Source organism: Monodelphis domestica, chromosome 4, assembly GCF_027887165.1.
Source record: "Monodelphis domestica isolate mMonDom1 chromosome 4, mMonDom1.pri, whole genome shotgun sequence".
In the NCBI taxonomy this organism is placed as follows: Eukaryota; Metazoa; Chordata; class Mammalia; order Didelphimorphia; family Didelphidae; genus Monodelphis; species Monodelphis domestica.
In genome coordinates, this window is record NC_077230.1 from 432,972,082 (window position 1) to 432,991,420 (window position 19,339).

General features: G+C 55.1%; 1 protein-coding gene across 1 annotated transcript in view; it reads right to left on the minus strand.

The window, feature by feature from the left end:
* Positions 1-19,339, minus strand: part of SHANK1 (SH3 and multiple ankyrin repeat domains 1) — a gene marked incomplete at its 5' end in the record, with an annotated part of 47,942 nt that overhangs the window by 3,232 nt on the left and 25,371 nt on the right. The window contains 2 exon segments of the mRNA XM_056826247.1: positions 75-3,120; positions 3,644-3,740. Of these exon segments, the coding sequence (XP_056682225.1) occupies positions 75-3,120; positions 3,644-3,740 (3,143 nt within the window).

Sequence of the window (19,339 nt, forward strand, 5' to 3'; positions counted from 1 at the left end):
GAGGGAGAAGCCGTGAGGCCCGAGGGCGGCCCGGAGGGGGGCCCACAGGAAATCGCGCCTCCCGCCCCGCTCACCTTTGTCGCTGCAGGGAGGCAGTGCGGTCATAGCTGGGGCCTCCGTGGTTGTCCCCACCTCCCCCACTGCCTCCTCGGGCCCAGGGCAAGGCCCCGCCGGCCGCGGCGCCCCCGAACTGCTGCAGCTTGGAGCTCAGTTCACTGATGATGCTGGCCTTGACCGTGGCCAAGGCCGAGGCGGGGGGCTGGGACAGGGGCCCGGGCAGCGGGGGCAGCGGCGGGGGCGGGGGTCCGGGGCTCTCCTCCCAGGGGAGCAGCTTGCGGGGCAGCGAGGCGGCCCCCGAGGGAGCCGGCGCCCCGTCGCTGTCGGCCTGCCCGGGAGGCTGGGGGCCCCCGCAGCCGCTCAGAGCCAGCAGCCCGTCGGCGCCGGCCACTGAGACCGTGGGGCTGGTGGGGGTGGTCGGGTCCCGAAGACCCCCCCCCGGACCCGGTCGCAGGGCCCGGCCTCGCAGCTTGGACGGGGTCATCAGCTGCGGGGGGTAGGGCGGCCCGACCCCGCCTGCCCCGCCGAACGCCTGGCCATCCAGGTAGGCCACGTAGGTGTCGAGGAGCTCGGGGCCGCCTCCCCCCCCGCCGCCGCCGCCGCCGCCGCCGCCGCCGCCCCCTTCGGCTGACAAGCTACTCAGTGTAGACGCGCTGCTGATGGTCTCCAGAGGGTGGTCGCTGCTGCTCCGGCTGTCCACCTCCTCGATGCCCGAGTCTGTGCCGGGTGGCGGGTCGGGGCCCGAGGCCTGGCCAGGGGCCACGGGTACGGCGGGGGCGGGCGCCGCGGGGACCTGGGGCCCCGGGCCTGGGGGATCTCCGGAGCCGCTGGAGGCCCCCTGGGTCAGCGTGGCCACCTCGCTGTCGTAGGATGTCAGGCTGGACGCCGTGGAGTCCAGGGCTGGGCCGGGGACAGCGGCCGGGGACGGGCCGGGCGCCGGGGCGCCGCCAGGGGCAGCGGGGGCTCCAGAAGGCGGGTCGGGCAGGGGGGGCGGGGGGCCGGGCGTCAGGGGCGATTCGGGTTTCTCGAAGCTGTTGGAGAACTCGAGGGGCGGGGGCAGCGGCTCGGCGAAGAGAAACTCGCCGTCCTCCACGTCCACAGACGGGGCTGGCGGCGGTAGGACCAACAGAGGCAGCCCGTTCTCCTCCCGGCCGCGAGGGGACGAGGGGGAGACCGGCGGGGGCCCAGGGACCGCGTCCTCCGGGGGGCCCCCCCGGCCGCCACCGCCGCGGGGCTCGCAGTTCTCCAGGAAGCGCACGTGCAGCGGGAGGCGCTCCGGATCCTCCTGGCCGCCCCCTCCCCTCCAGCCCTTAGCAGCAGGGGGCGGCGGGCTGGGCTCCGGCCCCAGCTGCAGCAGCAGGGGCCCTACGCCAGGGGGTCCGGGCGGGAGGCGGTGCAGGAGGGAGCGGCGGGCCGCCGGGGGGCTGGCGGCCAGGGCCTTGTCCTGGCCCCCGAGGCCGGCCCGGTAGCTCAGCTCTCTTCGCCCGGGCTCGGGCGTCGGAGCGCCCCAGAGGCGCAGCACTGGCTCGTGGTGGGGAAGAGGGTGCGCGGGGTGCGGGTGCGGGTGCGGAGGTGGCGGCAGCGGGGCGTCATAGCGGGGAGATGGGGGTCGGGGAGGGGGTTGCGGCAGGCCGCCGCCGCCCTCGGAGGACTCCTTCAGCGCCCGCTCCCGGGCCGCCAGGGCCAGCCCGAGGGGCGACGCCGGGTCCAGGGCCTTGCCGGTGAGCGGATGGACCAGTGGGCGCGGGGGCAAGAAGCTAGTGAAGGCACTGACCCCCCCGCCGCCGCCGCCGCCGCCGTAGGCTCGGCCGGGCCCGTAGCCTCCGTAGGGACCGCCGCCGCCACTGCCGCCCGTCTCCAGCCGCAGGTAGGGCTCCGCCGAGAACATGCCCTCGTCTATGGACTTGGAGTGTCGCAGGCGTGGCCCGGGAGGGGCCGAACCGCCCAAGCCCGCCTCCCCGCCGTCCTCATCCCCGGCATCGGTGGACAGGAAGAGCGTGGAACGGCGGCGGGCCTCGTTCTGCCAGCCGCCCTCCCGCCGGGCCGCCCCGACCAGGGCCGCCCCGAACTGGCTGGTGAAGTCCAGGGTGGCCGGGCCGCTGGGCGAAGGCGGCGCGGGCAGAGGCGACGTGGGCGGCCCAGGGGCTGGGGCCGGCCCCGGCGAGGCAGGGGAGGCCCCGGCGTCGGTAGGGGCCGGGGGCTCGGCCTCCGTGCTGCTGCCCTGGCTGCTGCGGCCGCTGCTGCTGGTGGACGGGGCCTTGATGATGATGGTGGGGATGGGGATGGAGTTCTTCTCGGCCGCCGTCACCGCCGCCGCCGCGGGCTGCGGGCCCCCTGGAGCCGGGGCCGCGGGGCCCGCCCCGGGGCTCCCCTTCTGCGGCTCGCCCTCCACCTTGGTCTGCTTGACCAGGGGGCCCTTGCGGCCCCTGCCCGAGCGTGCCGGGACGTACATGGCGGCGCTGGCCGCCCGGGGTGGGAGCTGGAAATAGCGCAGGGCAGGGGCGGGGGATGAGCCAACGTGGTGAGAAGGGGAGGCCCCCGGGCCGCCCCCGGGAGACGGGCTCGGGCCGCCTCCTCGCCAGCCGCGGAGGCTGGGCTGGGGGCCCAGGGCCAGGCGGGCCGGGGGGTCGTCGGGGGAGCCCCCCGTCTCCATCTCCGGGGGGTGGGGAGGGTGGGCGTGGTGGTGGTGCGGCTGAGGGGGCGGTGCGTGGTGGTGGTGGTGATGTGGCGGGTGGTGGTGGGCGGGGGGCAGCACGCCCGGGCCCGCGTGGTAGAGCCCCTTGTCCCGGCCGGGGGGCCTGGAGTCGGGGAGGCTGGGCCCGTCGAAGGAGGCTGGGGAGGAGGAAGGCAGCGGGCCCCCGCTCCCCGGGTTGAAAGAGCCGGCCCGGGGGGAGGGAGTGAGGCGGCCCGAGGAGGAGGAAGGGGCTGGAGGGGTGCTGTAGGGGGGCTCGGGCGGGGACGTCGTTGGGGGGGGCGGGATATCCTCGGAGCCCGGCACCGACAGGCTCCGGCTGAACTTCATGGCGGGGGGCGTCAGGTAAGGCCGCTCGTCCTCCGCTGCCCCTGGATGGGAGGCACGAGTGAGGCGGGCAGCCCGGGGCGGAAGGGCTGCTTGGGCCAGCCGGAAGAAGGGAGAGGCGGGGGGGGGGGGGGGAGGTGGGAGGTGTGGGGGGGTGTACTCCGAACCCGGAGCGCCCCGGGGCCGAGGCCGCCGCCGCCTCGCCTCCTTCAGTGGGGGCGGAGGCTGGCCGCCGGCCTAGTCAAGGGAGCGCCCCAGGCAGGGTCTAACCTGCCGCCCGCCCACGCAGGCTTAAGGAGCTACTTACTAGAGGAGAAAGTAGTCCCTGGAGGGCCGCCGCACTCTGGCCTGGGGCGAGTCCTCCGCGCGCACGCGCAGAGGGAACTTTCCTTCCCTTAGGCCCGGGCACCTCGGGCAGGCCTCGCAGCGCTTCCCCACACCCCGGGACGACGGACGGAAGCGAGGAGAGGCCGCCCCGCCGTGCTGCCGGTCTGTGCCCCCTCCGGCGGTCACCCCCATTTGACAGAAGGCCCCCCAACAGACAAGGGAGCAGAGCGGAGGACTCACCAATGGACTTCTGCCGCAGCATGAGGCCAGGTCCCGGGGGCAGGTAAGACGGTCGCTCGTAGCTGGGCTGGGAGCGGTGGTGGGGATCGAAGCTGGACTGGGGGGGCAGGGAGGCGGGCAGAAGAGGCAACAAGGAGCGCAGTTAGTCCGGGCCCCCCACAGACACCCCCATTGCCCAGCATGGCGGGAAACTTTACTTCTCTGGTTGCGGCCGGAGCGGGCCAGCGCGACCGGCGCCGCCCCCAGCCTCAGTTTCCCTGTCAGTCGGGACGTCCCCAAGCGGAGCTGAAGGGGCCAGCCGGTTCACAGAGGAGGGCGGAGGGGGACAGGGAGGGTGGGTCCCCCCCCTGCAGGTCTTCCCTGGAAAGGGACTGCTCAGGAACAGGGAGGGCTGTGGAGCAAAGATTCTGAGCCCAGAAGCAGGCCCCACGCCCTCCTTTTACAAATGGGGAAACTGAGGCCAGGAAAACCAGGGATCCGTCCACGGTCACAAAGGCAGCGAGGCAGTCCGCCATGCCTTTCCCTAGTTGAGCAGCCGGATTGCTGGTTAGACTTGGGCAGACCCTCACTGTCCCAGGAAAGGCTCGGGGCAGATGGGGGAGGGGCACGGAGAAAAGGCCCCCCCCTTCGCTCCGGACTGGAAGGTGGGATGGGAGAGGGAGGCCGGTCTGCCCAGCGCCTCGGGGCTTCTCGGGGCTCCCGTGGGAATAGAGCCAAGCGTTTGAACCTGGGTGGCGCCAAAGCCTTGGTCACACCTCCAGATTCACAAGGATGACCAGAAGGTCGGAAAAGGCCTGAAGGGGCGGAGCCAAGCGGGCCTCCAAAGTCCCCCCTTGAAGTCCAAGATGGAGGAGCCCCTCTGGGCCAGCCCGCGGAGAGCCTCAGGCCAGAGGAAGGGGGAAGGAAATGGGGTGGTCCAGGGAGCCTTCTGCTCCTCTCCACAGCAGCAGCAACTCCTCTATTGCCCGTTAAGCCTTATGGAAGGTGGCAGAACTGGGACACTGATGCATTGTTGGTGGAGCTGTGAATGCATCCAGCCACTCTAGAGGGCCATTTGGAACAGTGCCCAGAGAGCGCTAAGAGACTGCCCGCCCTCTGAGCGAGCCCCAACGACGTTTAAAAGGGTTCTACAACACCAGTCCCAGAGCTCTCGGTGGTGGCCAAGAATGGGACAAGGAGGGGGTGTCCCCCGCCTGGGGAGCCCCCGAACACATTGTGGCAACTGATGGGGATGGAACAGGCCCCTGCCGAAGGGAAGGGCGCCTGCTTACTCCTAAGAGAGCCAGGAAGAGTGAAAGGAGCAGAAGCAGCGCCCTGGGCAGCCCTGAGGGGGCAGAGAAAGCAAGGAGCAGGCTCAGGATCACTCCAGCCCTAGTGAAAAGGAGCTGTCTGGACACCCACACTAGCCCCGACTGGATGGCTCCACAGCTCTGCCAGGGGCGAGAGAAGAGAGGAGGGAGCGGGCCTGGGAGCCGGCTGGCTTCGGACGCTCACAGACATCCGGGGACTTGCGGGTGGTCACACTCTAGAAGGGGCTGGGACGGCTGTCCCCTCTCATCCTGTCACCTTTGCAGGGGCCATCTTGAATCCGGGACCCTCCTCGGCCCCTGCTGGCTTCCAGAGGCTCAAGGTTGAGGGGGCTTCGGGGGCCTGAAGGAGGGGTGCTTGCTCCAGCAGGTCCAGCCAGCCGGTGTCCCCCCTGGATTTAGGTCACCCCAATGCCCGAGATCATCCTGCTCTGTTCTTGTCTCCCTCCCCTACGGATATCCCATAGGCCAATACAAATAAGTGAAAGGCAAGTTCCTGGGAATCCCAGAGCCTCCCCAGTAGGGCTCCTGGTCTGCCCAAACTGGCCTGCTGGTTGCTCCTAGAGCAGACCCTGCCCACACCCTTGCCCAGGCCATCCTGCAGGTCCTGAAGCATAACCCTAACCCTGAAGCTTCAGACGATCCTCAGGAGGGATCTAGTCCAGCATCCCTCAAAATTAGAGAGGAGGGAACTGAGGAGCCCAAGGGACATGACAATGGCTGACCAGGCCCACTTCATCTCCTTTCAATCTCCCTCTCTGATCCTCCTCCTCCAGGAAGCTTTCTCTGATTCTTCTACAAAAGTAGAAGGCTTCCTCCCTCCAAAGATGGCTACCGTCCTTTGCCTCCATCCCTCTCGGTGTGGTTCTGCTCTGCCTGGGGTCCTTGTAACGCGGTTATTCAGATCCACACCTGGAGATCCCCAAAGACTATTTGGACATTTCTGGACGGATGGAGACACAACACGTAGGCATTTACTGAATCTGCATAGTAATCCGTGTGTTTGCACACCGACCCAGAGTCATACGTTTCTACATTAAATGTAGACCTCCAGGGGTGTGTCCATTCTCCATCCAGGTCCCCCCCCCCAAGAATGAGAGCTCCTGGAGAGCAGGGCCTGCATCCTGTCCTCACTTTGCCTTCACCCATCCATCCCCTCATTCAGTGAGCATTTACTGAGCTAAATTAAATGTAGGAAGCCGGGCTGGCGGGGACATGGGTTGGAGGCGCGATGGGACCCTCAGGAGAGGACAGGGAGAGGCATTTGATCATCCCTTTGGCCCCAGAAGGAAGAACCAGAAGCCTGGGAGGAGGAAGGAGAGCTGGGAAGAGGCCCTTCCAGGCTGTCTGGAAGGACTTGCTCTCAATGGGAGCTGTCCAATGGGGAATGGGCTGCTCCTTCTTGCAGGCCCCCATGCCCAGCTGCAGGAACTCTCCTCAGCCATACTGGGGGAGGCCTCTGAGGTGGCCATTCGGCCCTCAGCTGCATCCTGGTGGAGTTCCTGCCCTCCAGGGGCTGCTTCTCCATAGGCACATGAGGAACTGGAGAGCAGGGACCGTCTCGCACGGTTTGCTCATTTCCCCAGCCTTAGCCTAGCTTGTGCACACAGCAGTGCTTCATAAAGGCTTCATTGGTCCATTCAGGGAGCTGATGCTCTCCTGGAGGAAGGGGAATAACATGGTAAGAGCAATAAAAACGCGAGTACCCTGCCAACGTGGACGTGGGGAAACAAGGAAGAGTTCTTGGAGCTGAGCCTGGTAGGGAGCAGTCAGAGCTGAAGAGGAAGGGCATTCTGGGCAGCTCGGGTGGGATGACCTTAAGCACGATAAGGTATGTGGTGGGTACACTGGAACCACCAGGGGAATCCACTTGCCAAGGCAAAGCCAGGAAAGACATGAGCCCAGCGACCAAACACTTTCCACGCAATGGCAGAGCTGGACAACTGGACAGCATGAATTGCTCGTGAGTGGGCTGAGCTGATGACAATCCGCCTAAATGAATGTGTGCCTTCAAGGCCGGGCCAGTCGAACTACCCAAGTCGATTCGATAGCACTAGATAAAGCAATCCCAAAGTGCAGCTGGAAGAACCAAAGACCCATCTCAAGGGACCAGTGAAAAACCTGAAGGATGTCAGCCCTGCAGTTGTTCCATGAAGCAGCGACCATGGAAGCAGTGGGGCACTGGCCAAGAGACAGGAGGGAGCATCGACAGAACAGGCTGGGGGGAAAGACCACAGCAAGTCCAAAAGTCCAGCCCCAGGGAGAGAGACTCACTGTAAAAAGTGCTGGGAAATTGGGAAACTATGGCAGAAGCTGGCTAGTGACCCACCCATCACCCCCAGGACCCGCAGGAGGCCAGAATGGGCACACGATTTCGCACTAAAGAGAAAATCCCTAAGTAAAGCCGGAGAACATTCAATAGTTCACCCAGCAGATCTATGGAGAAGGGAAGAACTTACAGCCAAACAAGAGACAAGATGTAAAGCAAGTCATTTTGCTTATGTTAAATTAAAAGGCTTTTGTGCAAACAAAACAAATGCAACCCACATTAGAAGGGAAACAACAAACTGGGGGGGGGGGATTTTGATAACAAACGTCTGTGAGAAAGGTCTCATTTCTCAAATGTATAAAGAACTAAATCAAATGAATGAGAATACAAGCCATCCCCCCATTGACAAATGGTCAAAGGATATGAACAGGCAATTGTCAGAAGGAGAAATCAAAGCACCCATAATCCAATGAAAAAGTGTTCTAAATCACTCTTGATTAGAGAAATGGAAATGAAACCGCCTCATGCCTAGCAGATTGGACAATATGACACTAATGGAAAGCGATAAATGTTGGAGAGGATGTGGCAAAATTGGGACACTAATACATTGTTGGTGGAGTTGTGAATGGATCCAGTCATTCTGGAGGGCAATTTGGAACTCTGCCCAAAGGACTATAAAACTGTGCATACCCTTTGATTAGGTAAGAACACTACCAGGTCTGTATCCCAAAGAGATACTTAAAAGGAGGAAAGAACCTTCTGGTAGAAAACTATTTCTAGAAGCTCTTTTTGTAGGGGCAGAGAATTGGAAATGGAGGGGATGGACGTCCATTGAGCAAGGGCTGAACGCGTTGTGGTACATGTTGGGGATGGAATACTATTGTGCTATGAGAAATGATAAGTGAGATGATTTCAGAGAAAGCTGGAAAGATCTGCAGGAACTAAGAGAACATTGTTCTCAGAAACAGAAATATTAGATGCTGCTGCTCCTCTCAGCAACGCCCCGATCTGGGACAGTCCCGAAGGACTTCTGACGGCCAATGCTCTCCCCCTGCAGAGAAAGAGCTGTTGCAGTCGTCTTTCCCATCCGTGCATCTTTGGTGCTGCTTGGTTGGGTATGAGGGTGCTCTTACAACACAGGCCAGTATGGAAGTGGGTTTTTGCATGACAATAAAAAGTAAATTAAACTAAAAACAAATAAACGAATGAAAGAATCCGATGAGCTGAAACCTGCCTCCCTGTAACTGCTGTTCCTAGTCTACCAAAGAGAAGCTTGGAATTCCTCTTCCAAATGAAAGCCCTTCAGCAATTGGAGATGGCCTGAGCTGCCCTTTTGGGACTCATACTAGCTTGCTCAGCTCGGGAAGCCTGTTGACCAGCCAAGCCCCTGACCTGGGCTTTGAACCTGCCTCCTCAGGCCTGGGGCTTCTCTTTTGCTGGCCTCAGCTTCCCTGTCTGTGGAAGGGAAGGGCTGGGCTCAGGCTTGATGGCCTTTAAGGCCCTTTACTACAGAACCACATCCTGAGTAACAGCAGGCAGAGGAGAGAGGACAAGGAGGGGAAAACTCTTCAGGAAATGGGAGAGGGAAGGTTCCATTGGAGTTCCAAAACCTCCCCAAAGACTAGGAAAGGGCAGAAAGAAACGAGAAACCCTGAGAGGAGAAAGAAGACAAGAGAGGGCCCCAGAGTGGATGCCAGGGATTGGGAGAGGATGGAGGTGGTGTGTGGATTTACTGATCCCTGAGGCAAAAGTCAGGGAGGGCTGGGGGGGGGGGACCCCTACCCCCACAGCCAAGGGGCACTTTGGAGCCTGAGAGAGACAAGGGAGATGAGATGAGGGGGATGAAGTGTGCCGGTGACACTGGAGGGCCTTGGGAAGAAGGGAGCCAGGATGGGGGCACCGTCCACCTGGAACACAACTCAGAGTGGATGGAGCTAGAGATGGGCGAGTGAAAAAAGTCAGGGCCGACAAGGAGAGGGCAGACCAGGAGACATATGGGGATATTAGCGGGGGCACAGGCGACAACCGAGCTAGATGGAACGAGGGGATCGTAGAGACAGGCTAGCGCTCCTGACACGGGACAAAAGGGGCCTCGGGGAGGAGGGAGCCTGTGTGCACAGAGCTCAAAGGGGGAAGGCAGACAGAGCAGGAGACCCCAGACAGACTCGAGGCACACAGAGGCACAGCTTGCTGGGGACTGCCCTTCTCTGTGTCCCTGGGAGAGAAGGATGGAGAGGAGGCGTTCACTTTAAAGGAACAGTCAGAGGAACAGAGACATGACCTGGGGTGGGAGTGGAGAGCAGACAGACCAGAGGAGAGCCAGCTGAGGAAGGACACAGCGCTGAAAGGAAAGGGACAGGCAGCTGGATGGAGACGGCTGACCAGGACGCAATCTGGCCGGGGCAACAAGAAACAGTGAGCAGTCGGGTTTCCGAAGAAAACGGAAAGACTTCGATGGACTGATGCGCAGTGAAGTGGGCAGAACCAAGAGAACATAGTTCCAGGAATCCTGTTAGCTCGAGGTCTGAGAACATCATGAAGTTCATCTGCTGGAAAACGCTCTGCAGCTCCAGCGCGGATGGTCTGAGCAGATCGAAGCCGACGTCTTCGTTTCCGAGCGTTTTCCTGTGCCTTGTCGGGGCTCAGTGTTTTCTTTAACCTGACTAATGTGGAGAGGTGTTTCACGTGAATGCACGTGTACAGTCTAGGAGAGGGGAAGAGAAAATGGGGGACTCAAAGCTTATGAGAATGAATGTCAAAACTGCTTTACATGTAATTGGAAAAATAAAGGTAAGTGACGGGCTTTCAGCCAGAAATGGAGTGCTAGGACAAAGGCTGGCAGCAATGTATTTGCTTGCTGTCTTAGCAGTCATATGGAAAAGACTTTAAATTAAAGGGGATAGGGAAGGAGAACCCCCTCCCTCTATGAACCACAGCAGGCGCCCTACAGGGTAGCTATGAGGAAGAAGGAAGGAAAAGAATAGCGGTTTAGGCACCTGGAAGTTCACAGAAGACAGTCCCAAAGAGGAGTCAGTAGCAAAGCCATTGCCTCAAATACTTGTACATGAGCAAGAAGAATTGGAGCTCTTAACACAAGGGGGAAATATGACTGAAGTATTGCTGAGACTTAGTGAGAAGAGTGCAGGACTGCAGTGTATGTCCTTGCAAGCCTTTACTTTCTGGAAAAGAGACAGGACAGACAAGAATGTGAAGCAGGATGGCACCGTGTACTGAGGGAATAAACTAGGGAAGAAATCCAGGAGGGCAAGGATGATGGCGAACACCGGAGTGAAAGCCAATAGATGGAGGGGGGGTCCTCAGGTGGGTGGCTCAGTGATACTGTGCCAGGCCCAGAGGAGGGAGGTCCTGGCTTCAAATCTGGCCTCAGACACTTCCCAGCTGGGTGACCCTGGGCAAGTCACTTCATTCCCATTGCCTGGCCCTGACCACTCCCCTGCCTTGGAACCAATCCACAGTATGGATTCTAAAATGGAAGGTGAGGGTTGCTTTTTAAGTCACTGGATGGACAAATAAACAATTTTCACTGGAATACACTAGAAGCTACCTGGATAGAAAGAAGAAATAGATGAAAAGTTTGGGAAACAGATCAATGCCCTGGCACAAAGGTACCATATAAATGTGAGGGGGTCTTCATTTAGCCAGACACCTATTGAATAACACCAGCCAAAACCAGAAATTAATCACTTCTTCACTTGTCTGAATAATAATAATTTCATAAAAATGTTTTTAGAAAGAACTGGAGGGACCTCCAGGAACTGATGCAGAGTGAAGGGAGCAGAACCAGGAGAACATTGTAGAGAGAGATGGATACATTGTAGCAGGATCCAATGTAACAACAGACTTTGCTACTAACAACAATGCAATGAGGAGAAAGATGCTCTCCACATCTAGAGAAAGAACTGTGGGAGCAGAAATGCAGATGAAAACATATGAGTTATCACTTGTTTCTATGGGTATGTGATTTGGGGTTTGGGTTTTAAAAGATGATCTATTACAAAAATGAACACTATGGAAATAGATTTAAGTGATAATACATGTATAACCCAGTGCCACGGCTTGTCAGCTCCAGGAGAGAGGAGGGAGACAACATGAATCATGTAAAACTTACATGAAAATTTGTTACTGGAATAAAATGAAGAAAAAATAATTTAAAAAACAATTTCATCAAAATGCAGTGAAGCCAACCAGGAAAATTCATTTCCTGATATGACTCTTTAACAGCAAAGAACTCTGACAAAATAGAAATTAGAGGCACTTTAGAGCAGACGTCAGTCAAGCTAAGTGGAGAATGTAGTTACAAGACTCCCCTAGACCATCTAATGAGATTAAAGTATTGTTGGTAAGCTATGTGACTTTGGGCAAGTTACTTAGCCCAATTCTCTAGCCCTTACTGTCCCTCGGATTTGGACCCAATACTTAGCCACGATTCTAAGTCAAAAGATGAGGGGGCATTATTAACCAAAATAATTTTAAACATAGTAGAACACAGGAAGTGTTACTATGTGATGTACTAAGTCAATAGGCAGCCCATTGGAATCCTTAGGTAGGGTTTAGTGGCCCCCTTCTATATCTGCATCTGATACCACTGACCTAGAGCTCTTTTGCTAGATAAAGATGGAGAAGAAAGTCAGGCTTCATTTGACATATGCCCTTTATGTTGGAAAAGCCGAGCTCAAAAAGTTCTAGGGAAAGATAGGTAAAAACCTATTGACTAACATTCGCACAGGGGGAGTCAGTCCAGGAAGCATGGGAGTCACTGAAGAATACAATTCCAAACAAATCGGGGAAACAGTTTGGATGAGGAGGACTGGGAATTGTCTGAAGAGACTGATGTGGGCTCATAAGGAATTCACTTAGCTTTCAAGGAAGCAGGAACAAGAGAGAGAGATGGGTAGGTCATTGAAGATGACCAGAAAAGCATAGAAAGGCCCTGTAGGGACTGTGTCCCAAGTGGTAGGATTCAGAATGCAGGTGAGGCTGGTGAGGGAAGAGGACACAACACAAGGCATTTTATTTCGAGCTGCACTGGAAAGAGGATCAAAGAAGGGGTGATACTGCTGCTGAGTGTATACACAGCAGTGGTAAAAAAAGAGAGAAGACAGGGCTTCTTAGTCCTTGATTTGTTCCTTTTTTTTCTGCCAAGAAGGATGAACTCCGGGCTGGAAAGGACATAAGAGGGACAATGAGTGAGAGTGCACCTAGCTCTCTTTGAAAAGTCCTTGAAGAGTTCTGGACACCTGGCCCAGATGACCGCATGTCTGGACAAGTAAAGATCTGACATGTGACCAATGAGCCAGAGTCACTAAAGATCTTGGAACACCAGACAGGCAATGGAAGAAGGGAAGAGGTCAAATGCCCTGATTTGTTAAAAAAAAAAAAAAAGGAAAGGGATAGGGGTGGAGCCAAGATGACAGATTAAAGGTAGGAACTCTCCTAAAGGCTCCCAATATTTCCCTCCAAATAACTGGTAAATCAACACTTCAAAGCATATTCTAGAGCAGTAAACCAACAAAAGAATGAGATGAAACAATTTTCCTGTCCAAGATAACTTATAAGGTCAATAGGAAGAAGGTCTGTGTCCCTGGGGTGAGAGTGGGGCATTGCTCTCCAGCAAGCCAGCAGATCATGGGGATGACTCAATCATTGGTGATAGCCTCAAGAGCTCTCAGGCCACAGATAACAAGAGTGTCAAACAGCTGAAGACAACAAAGTCAAAACAGCCACATCCACAGCCTCAACGAAAAGGTGTCAATTGACCTCAGGTCTAAAAAGCATTCCTGGAAGAACTCAAAAGGGATTTTAAAAAATCAAATAAGAGAGGTAGAGGAAAATTTGAGAAAAGAAGCGAGTGATTCAAGAAAATCAAGGAAAAGTTAATAGTTTGGTGAAGACACAAAACATACTGAAGAAAATTATAGCTTAAAAAAGAAAATGAGTCAAATGGTAAAATAGGCACAAAAAATCCACAGAATTGAAAAACTTCTTAAAAGGCAGAATTGGCCAAATGGAAAAAGAGGTACAAATACGCACAAAAGAAATAATTCCTTAAAAATAAGAATTGGGCAAGTAGAAGCTAATGACTCTAAAAGAGATCAAAAAGAATTTTAAAAATCAAAAGAATGAAAAAATGGAAGAAAGTATAAAAATTCTCATTAGAAAACCACTGAGGGGGCAGCTGAGTAGCTCAGTAGATTGAGAACCAGGTCTAGAGACCGGAGGTCCTAGGTTCAAATCTGGCCTCAGACACTTACCAGATCCTGGGCAAGTCACTTAACCCCCGTTGCCTAGCCCTTACCACTCTTTTGCCCTGGAATCAATACACAAGACAAAAGGTAGGGGTTAAAAAAAAAAAAGAAAACCACTGACCTAGAAAAGGAGAGTTAATTTAAGAATTATTGGACTACCTGAACACCATGATAAAAAAAGAGTCTAGACATTATCTTTCAAGAAATTTTCAAGGAATACTGCCCTGATACCTAAGAATCAGTGTGTAAATTAAAAATTAAAAATCTACTTTTCTCCTCCTAAAAGAGATCTCAAGATAAAACCTCCCAGGAATGTTATAACCAACTTCCAAGAGCTCATAAGTCAAGGAGAAATTATTGCTAGCAATCAGAAAGAAACCATTTCAATATTTTGGAGCCACAGTCAGGATAACACATTCAGAGGGCTTGGACTTCATATTCTAATAATATCATTATTCTGGAGGACAAAGGGACTAAGATTACAACCAAGAATCACCTACCTAGTAAAACTGGGTATAATCTTTTTTGGGGGGTGGATATAGCATATACATTCAGTTGAGTAGAAAAATACATTTTACTCTACAAGGAAATAGAAGGGGAAGGCAATAAGAGAAGGGGATGGGGATAATTGAAAAGACAGTGGATTGGGGGACCTGGTGGTCAGAAGCAAAACACTTTTGAGGAGGAACAGGGTGAAAGGACAGAGAGAAGGATAAACAGGGGGAAAGATAATGGAGGGAAATATACAGTAATCATAATTGTAAAAAAAATTATAGTAAGTTTCTCTAATAGCCTCATTTCTCAAATACAAAATGAGTCAAATTTATAAGAATATGAGTCAATCCCCAATTGATAAATGAGCAACAGTTATGAACCAGCAGTCTTCAGATAAAAAAATCCAAGATATCCAAAATCCTATGAAAAAATGCTCTAAATCACTCTTAAAAAAACCCTTCACCTTCTGTCTTAGAATTGACATGTATGGTTCCAAGACAGAAGAACACTAAAGGCTATATGATTGGATGACTTGCTCAAGGACGTACAACTAGGAAGTGTCTGAGGCCATATTTGAACCCAGGACCTCCCACCAAACCACCTAGCTTCCCTTCTAAATCACTCTTGGTTAGAGAAATGTAAATTACAAAATCTCTGAGGTTCCACTTTACACTTATCATTTGAAAAAGACCAGTGTTGGGGGGGGGGGAACTGGAATACTAGCACGCTGCTGGAGCAGTTGTGGACTGACCGAAGCACTCTGGAGATCCATTTGCAGCCACGCCCAAAGAACTCTAAAGCCACATATACCCTTTGATCTAGTGATGTCACTCCCAGGGTCCATATCCGGAAGAGTTTTTAAAGGAAAATGATCTACACGTAAAAATATATGGTGATTCTTTTTGTAGTGGCAAATAGCTGAACGTCAAGGGGCTTGCCATCCGTTGGGGAATGGCTGAACAGTCTGTCGTATATAATGTGAATGAATGTCATTGTGCCAAGAGAAGTGACGAGCAGCAGCATTTGTTGTTTGTTTTCTAACCTGGAAAGACTTAAATGAATGGATGCAAAATGAAGTGAGCAGAACCAGGAGAACCTTGGACCTGTGTCCACACAACAGTCCTTGTGTGCAGTGATTGCCTGGGAACATCCTGGCTATCCTCAGCAGTACAGTGATCCGAGACAATTCTGAAGGGCTTAGGACGAAAGACGCTCGTCACCTCCAAGAAAGAACTGAAGGCGTCTGAATGAAGATGAAGGGATATTTTTTGAACTTTATTGGGGAGGGGTTAGTTTTCTTTCAGAACATGACTAGTATGGAAATGTGGTTTGCATGACTGCACATGTCACAATTAAATTAATATACCCAGTTATTAATTTCACAAAGCTTATTAGAAAGGGCAGACAAGCAAAGTTTGACATCTCGTTCTTTACTCTAAGTTCCCAGACCACATGTCCCCTCGCCTGCCAGGCTCTTCCTCTTCCCTGTTACCTGCTTGCTCTCTCCCTGAGTTCATCCCAAAACAACCAAACCCAAAAGGACCTGCGCCCTTTCTTTTATTGACCTTCAGGACTTAGGGGATGCAAACTCTGGCATTTAGGGAATGGGGATCAACCAGGTCAGCAACCCCAGAGGGGAAGAGATGAGCTTCCCTTGACACAATGTATAACCTATATCAAATTGCTTGCTTTCTCAATGAGAGGAGGAGGGTGAGAATTTGGAATTCAGATCTTAATTTTTCAAAAAATTTAAAAATCGTTTTTGCACATAATTTTAAAAAAGGAATGAGGGTCTTCCCACTCAAGGACACTGAGTTGGACTTCAGCTCTTGGCAGCATTCTAGAAGGAGTTATTAAAGGATCCATTAGCAGATATCTAGAAAAAGGAAGAGGTGATCTGGAACAGCCAATCTGGCTTCAAGAAGAAGAGGCCAGGCCAGACTCGCCTCATTATCCCCCCAAAAGGAAGTGTTCAATCCAGGAAAAGTTGCAGATAGCATCTGCCAAGGCTCCATGGTATTCTGGTCGAAGAGACAGAGAGCAGGGCTAAATGATGGCAGAAACTCCACAGATTTAGATGGCCCGTCTCTCCTGCCCATATAGCCTTGGGCCTGTACCACTTTCACCAGTGACAGGGATGCAGGCATAGACCCAATGTCCGCCAAGTGGACAAATGATTCAAAGTCAAAAGGGAAAGCTGACCCACTGGCAACCGTCAGGTCCAAATGATCCTGACAGGCAAGCTTCTAGGATGAAGAAATGTCAGAGCAACAAATGACGCCTTACACTTGGGTTTGAAGAATTCATTCTACCCATCCAAGATGATAAAGTTAGGCTAGGCAGCAGTTTGTCTGAAAACATCTGAGGGTCCTGGTGGACCCCAAACTCAGCTTAGTTGGAGACTATTCTAGAGCCCTCAAGGATGCTGATGCGACTTGGAGCTGCATTAAGAAAGGCATGGCTCCATTCTCCAACTGATAAATGGTCAGCGCATATAAACAGGCAGCTTTCAGAAGATAGCAAAGCTCTCTGAAGTCTTTGGAAGAAATGCTCTAAATCCCAAATGAGTAGAGGAATGAAATGAGAACTGAGATCTCCCTGAAAAATGTTGGCGGGATGTGGGGAAATTGGGGCTGGTCAGACCACTGTGAAACCCTGCCAAAAGGGCTGACAAACTGTGTGCCCCCTCTGACCCAGCCATCCCTCCCAGCTGTGGGCATCCCGAAGAGATCAAAGAAAAAGGAAAAGGACCGCTTTGTACAAAGATATTTCTGGCGGCTTTGATGGTGGAGCAAAGAATCAGACATGGTGGAAATGGCTGAACAAATTGTGATGGTGGACTGTTGTGCTCCAAGAAAGAATGAAGGGCAGCTGGGTGGCTCAGTGAATGTAAAGCCAGGGCTAGAGACAGGAGGTCCTGGGTTCCAATCTGGCCTAGACACTTCCCAGCTGTGTGACCCTGGGTGAGTCATTTGACCCCCACTGCCTAGCTCTTACCACTCTTCTGCCTTGGAACCAATACACAGTATTGATCTAAGATGGAAGGGACAGGCTCATAAAGGAAAAATAAATAAATAAATATATCTATAGATCTATATCCATATATGAGGGGGTGGGGAGGGATGCCTGATGGAACCAAAGTGAAAGATGGGGCTGCTCTGATGAGGCCGTGTCCAAGGCTTCGGAAGAAAGAGATGCTCCCCATCCCTGCAGAAGAGGAACGCTGGACGTGAGCCCTCAGGAAATAGATTTCACAGGATCCTCGGTGTAACCGCTGGGCTTCTCTGGGAGGGGGGAGTTCAGGAACTAAACATGCACAAAGAAAAGAATCTCAAAAGCCAGCCATAAATTGGAAAGAGACACGGGGAGAGACTGAGGCAGAGCGAGAGAATCGGGAGTCGCACAGGGGTTTCCTTGGAAACTTGGACGCTGACGCAGCTGCATTAGAATCCTCCTCACGGTCCGGGCTAGTATCTCTATTATACAGCTGAGGGAACCGAGCCCGGGGTGAAGCCACTCAGCCTCCACCACTGAACTAATGAGCTGCCACTAATGTGGCAGTCCCAGCTGGGCTCAGTGGTGGGTCCCCCCTTCAGGAAGGAGATCCTCCAGGCCGCCCGGATGGGGCTCCGCGCAGAAGGCAGAGAAGACCCGTTCTGGGGAGCCGGGAGCAGTGAGAGGAGAGATGCAAAACGGGAAACTGAGGCTTGAGGTGAGGAAAGGCTGGACACCGAGAAGCATCCCAAGGTGGAATGGGCCGCACGGGAGGGCTAGGGGTCAGCTAAGCTGGAGGCTGGGGTGGGTGGGTGCACCAGGCTGACCCCTGAGAAACCCCTCCAGCTCCACAGCCTGTGACTCAGTGACAAGGACTGAGGCAGGACAAAGAAAGATCAAGGGAGGATGGGTGGCCTGAAGAATGGCTGGGGGAGGGGCCGAAAGAGGAAGAGCGAGCTGAGGAAGTAGCCAGGAGCCATTTCCCGCCTCGATTTCCTCCAGCCAATCAGGATGCACTTCGCATGCGTGATGTCATTAGAAGCCAGCTGACATCTGAGTGGCGCCTCTGGAGGCCCCAGGGTCGCTCAGGCGCATGCGGGGAAGGGAGGGCCTGGGTGAGAGGCCAAGAAGCCGAAAAAAGCGGAAATGGGAAGGAGGGAGCCTGAGACAGGCAGGGGTGCGCCTCAGGTTTTCTCCATGGTGCCTCGGGGCTTGGGCTCCTGCCCCACCCCCAAACCTCCCTCCAAGGCCGGAGCTCTGCCTCTCCCTCCCTCTCTGCAGCCTTCCCCCAAGGCTGAGGCTCATCTGCATTTTCAATCCCTCCAGTGCCAGACCACTGGGGGGGGGGGGCAGGTCAGGGAAACCCGTCAGCCTCAGTTTCCTCATCTATAAAATGGGCTGCAGAAAGTAATGGCGAACCCCTCCGTCTAGACCGCCCCACCGGGGTGCAGAGCGTCCATGGAAACGTGGCCGAGCAACCAAAAGGGGCCTCCCGGAAAGCTCCGGGGCTGCCCCTTCCCTGGCCTCAGTGTGACCCAGAGGTGCCCAGGCTGATGGCCTTCCTTAATGGCTCTTCCCGGACCCTTTCTTGTGGCCTTCCCTCCCTCCCCCGCGGCGGCTCCCTGGGCATGGCCACCAGGTGCAGGTGTGGGCAGGCGCGTGTCTAGCCAGCCTGTCCTGCCAGCCTCCTATGGCAGGGCACAGCGCGGGCAGTCCAGGGCGGAGGACCCTCCCCAGCCCAGGGGAAGGAGACGAGGCTCCTGCTGAACCTCTTTTCCGCTTGGCTGCTCTGGCTTTGAGCAGGAACCCCAACGGCAGGATTCGAACCCAGGACACCGAGATGGGGAACTGGAGGGGATCCCTGAAATGGTCTCATCCCACTGTTTCCCCTAGAGAAAGGCCCCTGGGAGCTCCACTGGAGAATGGGCAGCAGAAGCAGGAGAGCCCCAGGCGAGGGAGCCTGGGGAGGGGGAGCCCCCTGGAGCCTCTTGCCATGCCCTGGTCCCCACCACACACATCCGCTGCTCCCCACACTGAAGACCCTCCGCCTCCTCATCCCTGCTCCAGGCCTGCTAAAGCTGCTCCTCAAAGAAACCGCCTGCCCTCCAGCTGAGCCTCTGTGCCTGCTTGGAGGCTGCCCTCGGTGGCCCTCTACTGGCCTTCCCTGTGGGCTCAATGCTTGTCTTGGGACACCATTTGGTCCCCCGCCAGCGCACGCTGATTAGGACACTCCTCTCCAATAGGCATCTGCACTGGCTGACTCCACAAGGGAGGCCAGGAAGGGCCGCTCAGGAAGTGGCCAGGCAAGTCGGAGGTTCCACGCTACAGCCATCACATGGCGCTCATCCTGGGGCAGGCCGGTACT